Below are 8043 nucleotides of genomic sequence, written 5' to 3'. Positions count from 1 at the left end.
ATTTATCTTATCTTATCTTACCATAGATGTTCTATTCCAGTTTTCTTTTACGAATTTCGAACTGTTTGGATTATTGGTAATGTATTAAAAGCCCTAATAATCGTTAGAATATTTAACTTATTCAAAGGTTTTCTTACTTCATTAACTTGTTTCGTTCTTTTCTGTATCTAATATTATTTAAATGTTCTTATTACTTACAATATACTCTCAGCCTATGGTATGATCATAAGAACAAGAATTGGAGTCTGAAACCTTAAATAAACAAGCCTATGCTGTTACTGAAACTCCTCACAATATAATGTAAATGAAGGTAAGTATTTTGAAATAGGTATTTGTATATGTAGTGAAATATTTAGCAACTGTAATACATATGCTAATTATGCAGATTCAAATAATATCAAATAATATCAACAAATATCATATCGCAAATAAACACAATACTTGCGCAGGAGCGAAAACAAAACGGCGATCGACAGAGTAAAAGAGAAATACTAATATCCAACAAGAGCAGCGGCGAAAGAGCAACAAAGCATCTGATGGCCTACAAAGTGCCAACAAGAAAACTTCAGGAACTCATGCGAAAAATAGCGTTAATAAACTTTCAGTCCGATACAGAGACTGCGGCATAGACACACACTCGTAAAAGCCAGTTGGTTAACGGAAAACGTATATGAACGTTGAACACCCGTTATGCGGGTTTAGTTCCTCAGCTAACCTAAACGCAACTAGTCACAACCAAAGTGAATGGTACTTACACGATAAACACAACCGATGAAGAAAGTTGGATTTGGTGAATTACAAAGAATAATTTAAACTAAACTAATACAAATTCAAACACAAGTAAGAATATCAGTATTGTCGAACGAACCAGAAATCGAAAACGCGTGAATTTGAATATAGGATTTTTATAAAATACTCGTAAGTGGCTTGACAACCATTAGCCATTTACGGTGACGGTTGTTGGCAGTAACTATGTGTAGCTGAAGAGCGGCAAAGAATAAACAGTAACAGAGCAAACTAGCTTATAAAAACGGTTATGCCGAGTGTAAAGTTAAGCTTTATTGTACAAAAACTAAAAACAGGTTGCTCATAAACTGAATGTTCATATTACGAACGTAAACGCAAGCGAGTACCAGGAGAAAAAATTAATACCGCGCAAACAGCTCGAACGAAACGACGTAAAAAACGACATTCCATTGAAAGGGAAAACAGTTAATAGTTAAATATTACAAAAGCATTGAAAAAAGTGACAGACATAATGGCAAGACATAGCAAGGTTTGCCACATGCTAACTTGCGCGTTGGCAGCACTACTAGTTTGTGGCGCACCTGCCAAGGCAGCGCCAATGGGTGAAGCAGCAATAACTGCGGAAAGAACCAGCAACAAAAGTGGCACTTTAGAAATTGGCAAAATCGAATATGATATTGTCAACACAATACACACCGAATTTCCTTCCACAGACACTCAGCCGTATACTAGCACCGAAGCCGAAACAGAAGCCGAAATAGCTACCACTTTGTTGCCCATGACTATCGAGGAAATGGCTTTAGCTGAAGTAGCATTGGTTGTAGCTAAGTTGGCAACAACAACTACGGCTGAGTTGGAGGGCCGTGATCAAGTCGAAGAAGGGTACACGGAGCAGATAAGAAGGAGCGCTAAAAAAGATAGACAACAAGTATTCGCGCGTGAACTTCCTAATGTGGGTGCGTCAGTAGAAGACGTGACAGTTGAGGATAGAGGTTTTGTTGCTGCAACAACATTTAGGACGAGTTTGCCCCATCAAATTGATACTACGACAACTACTACACCAATGTCACCCATAACATCAACAGCCCCTTCGATAACAACTGAAAGTCCGGCAATTTTAAGTGAATTGGTGAGAGCAGCCGTAGCGGCAAATGAGATTTTAGCAGCTGCTTTAAACGTCGCAACCATGGCAGTCCCAAATATTAACATCACAACACCAACAACTAAGGTTGATATAGCTAACTTAGCAACCATCACAGCTGTTGCTAATCATGCGCTAGTAACTGACAGTGAGGTTTTATTGGAAACTACTGAAATGAATACATGGCAACATAACAATGTTGAGAACATTGAAGTAACCAGTGCGATACCAGATTATACAATTTTACCACAGTGGAAGAAAAACGAAGCATTGAAAAATAATCCAGATGATGAAGCAGAGGCCAACGAGGAAAATTTGCCTGCTAAAGAATTAGAGGGAATACAACAGCACCAGACAACAAAACCGGTAGACATCCAGGAAGCAACAACCGAATCCATAACAATATCCGCAGACGAAGAAACCACAAATTTGTCGAATATGGATAGTGTGCTATCACCAAGGCGTAATTTATCCGATATGGACCATGAAGTTTCCGAATCAATGATTATTGAAAAAAGAAAGGAGCCTCAACAAACTTTGGCCTTACCTCCACCAAGCAGTGATAAAGATTTTGAAAATGCAACTCCAGACGGCAAAAATTTAGTAATAAACACCACCGACAATATAGCGACACAAACAGAACCTGACGCAGAGTCAACAACTTTTGTAGCATCGTTTACCAAAGAAAAGGTTCATGAAAGTACAGAAACTGAAGACCTGAAGCAAATGAAAAAAGACGAATCTTTGCGCGAAAGTGGAGAGAATACGTCGGAGCTTGCAGTTAGGACGACAACTACTGAATCGTTAGAAACTCTTATTGCCGTAGAAAGCGAAGCGAGGTTACCAAATAAAGTTGATTTCCCATCTGATAAAGAGTCTTTAGAAACTATAACTACAACATCCGAACTCACAACAATTGAGGATAGCAGTTCTAATAAATTATCAATTGCTTCCGAATCTATTTGGCCAACAAACGAAACTACAACAATATCAACTGATGAAAATCTTACAACTGAGTCAGCAACAAATCAACAAATTACTTATACAACAATAGCACCAAAAATAGTAATTACAACAACAGGAGCACTGGAGGAAGATATGATAACTACAGAGTCACCAGACGTCAAAACAGATATGTTAAAAATGTATAACATTGCAGTTTCTGAACGAAGTAAAATGTTAACGGAGGATATACAACAAACGACATTATCATCTAGTCCAACATACACTTCAAACAGCATAACAGAGACATCTCAGACAGAGCATCCAGAATTAGAAACATCAACAGTCTCTGCGGAAGCGTTATTTACATCATTCGATAAAGAGGAGAAAACTACGCAAAACTCACTAGAGACTATAGAGACCACTACAAAATTCATTGAAGAAGAAATTACTAGAACTGGAATACCGTTGGAAGAAAACATCTCCACACAAAGCGAAATATCTCCTACAGAAGCAAGTACAATTCTAGCTAATTTTGAAGAATTCCCCAATGCTCAACCCACGGAAATGTCACAACAAACATCAACAGAAGACATAACGATCTTATACAATAATCCGGAAACCACAACTTCTACCAACAAGGTGTCAGCAAAACAACCGTCAGAATTGGATGACCCAAAAAGATTGACGTCCGCTGAGATACGCAAAACACTTTTAGCTACTACTGAAAAAGAGCTAAGCACTAAAACCACCGAAAATAAGCTGGATTCGGAGGATGTAGCTGAATCCGAAGCGAGCACAGCCACAACGACAATGGCTGCAATTGAAGAGCAGCCACATCATACGAGCACAGCAAAAGAGCAACTGCAGCAGCAAAGAGTGATAAGCGAGGGTGACAGTGCAACAATTACCACAAACACTGCCGCAACAACTGAAGAAAGTACAGTAGAAAACGTGGATGTTGCAACCACTACAACTACAGCAGATATAATACCAATAACAACAAGTATAATGCCTAAGCTAGATGTAACAACAATAATTATAAGTACTACTCCCGAAACAGATGTAACCACCACCACCACAACAACAACAACTACCACCTTTTCGCCAATGAGTCTAATTGTAGCCGAGCATGAAGCGCGTTCCCTCGACAAGACGCCACCGCGGGTTAGTCGGATTGTCAATGAAGATGGTGTCGAGGTGTTGACTGGCTACTCCATAGTACATCAGATGCACGCACGGGCCTTGGCGGCATTGGTCGCGCCCGGTGCGTAGTCAAATAATATGAAAAAGCTAGCACCTGATCGCGTGAGAGCCTAGAACTGAACTTTTTTTACCTGCGAAGCAAGCAAATTTCGAAAAGTCTCACTCAAACTTATAAATATAGAAGCATGTATCATTAACACAAAAACAACAACAATTAAATTACGTATATCCTGTTGTGGTGGAATCTCTGGTATGCCATAACAGAGTTATTTTGTTTTCATGAGCTATACAAATGTAATGTATATATGTATATGTATGAAGCAAAGCTATTTTAAGATAAGTTTTTTTTGCCAAATGTGATACTGAAAAATGGAACTACATACATATGTACGTATGTATATGCCACTCATGCCTGCATATGCATGTATTATATATGTATGCAGATGTTTTTGTCGTTATTGTTGTCATATCAATACTTATGATGTTAATAATAATAATAATAAAATATTAAATTAAATGTGAAAGCATTCTAATCTCTTTATGTGGTTGGCCTTTGTAAAGCTGTAAAAGATACTAAAACATACCAGACACAGACTTTCGGTTGTGACAAATAACTTGCTTAAATTTTGTGCAAAAACTTCTTCGGTGCATCCATCAACGACTCTACGACTGTCTACTTATTTTCAGGCTGGATCATCAGCTTACTCTATACATATTTTGAATTGAATTTACAAGCAAAACTCAAGGTTTAATTAGTTTTTTCTGCAGTTTTGACACACTGTTTGCTGTGTTTTTTTCGTGAAAATATACATACATATTTTTACAGCATAAATTTATACTTCATCTCCCTTGCAAAAGTATTGCGACGAACTCGTTTTGCTTAATCGTTTATTAAACAACACCTTCTTTCACTTCTTCGCGCAAACCCATTAGGAAATATGAATATAATATTGTATTATTGACACTTTTTAATTAATGTTGCTTGATTTTGTAAAAGTTGCCAAATGTGGCATGTTTAAATGTAAACTAAATAATTTCCCAAAGTCAATGTAGTTGAAACAGAATAATTTTGTTTAATTTTTGGACACAAATTAATTATTTATCAAAAAAAAGCATTCATATAAATATAAATTGATTAATTAATTTGGGTCCAAAAATTAAATATTTAATATATACAGTGCACTCGCGGTAACGTGAACTAATTAAAACCAAGGGAGTTCACGTTAGTGAAAATGTTCACGTTAGCGATTGTCGAATTTGAAGACGCAAAATAACTTCAAATTGCTAAATTCAGGATTTTTACACATTTAAATGTAAAAGTATTTTATTATTGCCATTAGTATGTTCATGGGTATGAACATACATATTAAATTGCGAATAAAATTTCACATTAGATTTATTCATTAAAAAAATCCGTTATCTTTTTCTGCTGCTTTTTCCTTTCTAATAGCTGAAATACTGCTTTCTCCCTTAAGCGTCTAAGTACACTCATGTCGCTTTGATCAACCATTGCATCTCCAGCCCATTGCAATGCCTTGTTAAAGATTTCAACTGCCTCACTTGCGGCAATTTTCTTTATGGGGATCGGCAATACAATCATCATCGTCACTTTCTTCAATTTCATGGATTTCGGTGGTATCATCAACACAAGGGTCATCGTTCCACTCTCGAACCATTGGCAATGTAAACTCAACCTAAAAAAGAAAAAAGTAATAATGATATCAAAGTGTGTCGTAAAACTTCTACCTGAGGACTCAAGTCCTGAAGGAGATCAACTGACATTCGCATTAAAGAGTTTATTTCTGCACCCCATTTGTCTTTCAGGATACTTAATGAAATGTTATATTCAGGGTCCTCCTCGTTTCCCATTAAACTTAAAATGTTTTTCCAACAATTGGCAAGAGTTTCTGTGCAGACCCGATCCCACGCGACAGATAAAAGGGTAACAGCTTTTTGCTGCTATTGAAGCCAACAAACTGTTTCTGTAATATAACTTCGTTATTTTAATCGCATTTTGATCCTACATATTGTTGACTTAGCGACATTATATTTTTTTGCTAAGTGAGTCACACTTGTTCCTTTTTTCAGACTGCCTAAAATGTCTGCTTTTTCTTTTAATTGCAAACACTTCGATTTTTTAGAACTCATTCCGATTGATTGATCACTCCGCGAAAGAAAAAATCTTCAACTGAAGTAAGTCGTTGTCATATGGTAAAAATTTGCGCAAATTTTTCAATATTAGGGGATTCCCCGAACTTAAAAAATAAAATTTAATGTATTGAGTGTTGTCCGTATGTTAATAAAAAGTGTAGTGAACAAAAATTTTGTTCACGTTACTGAGCTTTCTAAGTAAGTTTGTTCACGTTACAGAGTAGTCAATGTAAAAAAAAGCGTGTTCACGTTAGCCGGTGTTCATGTTAGACGGTGTTCACGTCACCGCGAGTGCACTGTATATATATACGAGTATAAATATCGGAAATAAGAATTAAATTTAGCAAAAATATAATCAAACTATCAGAACCTAATCGCCGTTTTTAGACTCTGTGAATTGATGTTCAATATACAGACTTAACGAAGAAATTTACATAAATGAGCGCCATTACTACACATTACTTGTAACTAATCTTATATAATGAATTATATAAAAAACCCAGTTTCAGAAGTAAATTCTTTCAGTTTTACCTTTTTACTGATAATATAGGTAAATGAGTTTAAAATGTATTTAAAGCAAGTACATTTCAAAAGCCAAAACATGAACAGATAGAAACAAACAAAATGTAAGTTAACTCAAATATTTTTTTGATGTTCGTGTGGAGTTTGATCTTCATCTGTCAATAAATTTACGACGAAAAAAAAAATTACACAATGAGCTTTGCAAAGTCGCAAGCTTGTCTCATGCCAGTCGTCCATTCACCTGTTTTAATGACGATAACAACGAAAAATTTAAAGAAACTTTTTCGATTTAATGTTAATGCTATACTAGTACCAAAATATCTAGGAGAAGAGATCACACACCACTTATTCATTCAAAAAAACGCATTCATTCAAAGTTTGACGTTGAAACAGTCCAAAAATCGCGCTAATGTCTGAGAACCCTAATCTAAAGGAGTTAATATCGATTTGTATTAAAATGGGTAAAAATGTGGTGTTTGTTTATCAGCCCGCTTTAAACATATTTAATAATAATTTCGTACTGGGCACAATAACATAACGATTAAAATAATTTATATTTTACGTTATATACGGATATACCTACATATGTATACATACAAACTACATATGGAACCAATACATCGCATTTTCACATCAAAAGCAATGTGATTTTATTATACTATTGTTGATAAAATGGCTGTTTCAATTCATCCAACAATAAATCGATAAATGTATGCTCCCTAATTTTGTACGTAATTATCCATTACTAATAGTTTGAAAGTTTGCGATGGCACTTCCTCGCATTGATATTGTCATAAGATTTCTTAGGAAGTGTTAGCATCAATGCACATTTTAAAACAGATTTATTGTTAATTTTTTATTCAAAATTAAAAATGTTGCAAAATAATTTATATTGCTTATTTGTTAAATGAACTTTTATTTAAAGAAAGGGAGTAATGCCCTAAAATCAAAACCACTCAGTAAGGCTTTAAGATTAGGAGTTACTAAAAAATCGGTGAAAATAAATTTATTAACTAAAGTGCTAAGTATAGCCTATTTGGCTGACTCATTCACTTCAGCGGCTTGCTTCGGCTAAGCAAGCGTTATCCATGGCTATCACGTATTCGAATGCTTTGTGACACGCATCATAATGCGCTGGGTTATTTAATGCAGTTTGTTTTAATTGGTGCTCAGCCCTGCATTTTGAACTTGAACGACAGCACTGTTTCTGATTAAGTTCATATTAATTTTAAAAATGGCCTTTCAAATTTTTAGTCAAATTCAACAGTAAGTAAGGCCAGTTTGCCTGCGTAAACGTCTTGTCTTGCTTTATATTCACTCCGACCGTCGTGGTA

The 8043-nt window shown here is 35.5% G+C and overlaps 1 protein-coding gene and 1 pseudogene across 1 annotated transcript; one reads left to right on the top strand and one right to left on the bottom strand.

The window, feature by feature from the left end:
- Nucleotides 1-606: 606 nt before the first annotated feature.
- LOC105222489 (mucin-5AC) lies at nucleotides 607-4560 on the top strand. Its single transcript, XM_049446686.1, has 2 exons — nucleotides 607-3836; nucleotides 3894-4560. The coding sequence occupies exons 1-2, from the start codon at nucleotides 1259-1261 to the stop codon at nucleotides 4103-4105; spliced, it is 2790 nt and encodes a 929-aa protein (XP_049302643.1). The 5' UTR covers nucleotides 607-1258; the 3' UTR covers nucleotides 4106-4560.
- Nucleotides 4561-5410: 850 nt separating this feature from the next.
- On the bottom strand, nucleotides 5411-6486 carry LOC125775819 (uncharacterized; annotated as a pseudogene).
- Nucleotides 6487-8043: the final 1557 nt, after the last annotated feature.

Source organism: Bactrocera dorsalis, chromosome 1 (genome assembly GCF_023373825.1).
Source record: "Bactrocera dorsalis isolate Fly_Bdor chromosome 1, ASM2337382v1, whole genome shotgun sequence".
NCBI classification, from domain to species: Eukaryota; Metazoa; Arthropoda; class Insecta; order Diptera; family Tephritidae; genus Bactrocera; species Bactrocera dorsalis.
Note: the sequence above shows the minus strand (reverse complement) of the source record. Positions and strands in the feature narration are given on the sequence as shown.

Bases quoted from the DNA above. Each gene is read 5' to 3' on its own strand.
- LOC105222489 (XM_049446686.1), top strand. From the start codon at position 1,259: ATGGCAAGACATAGCAAGGTTTGCCACATGCTAACTTGCGCGTTGGCA. The intron at 3,837-3,893 runs GTATAATGCCTA...CTCCCGAAACAG, and splicing joins TATAATACCAATAACAACAA to ATGTAACCACCACCACCACA.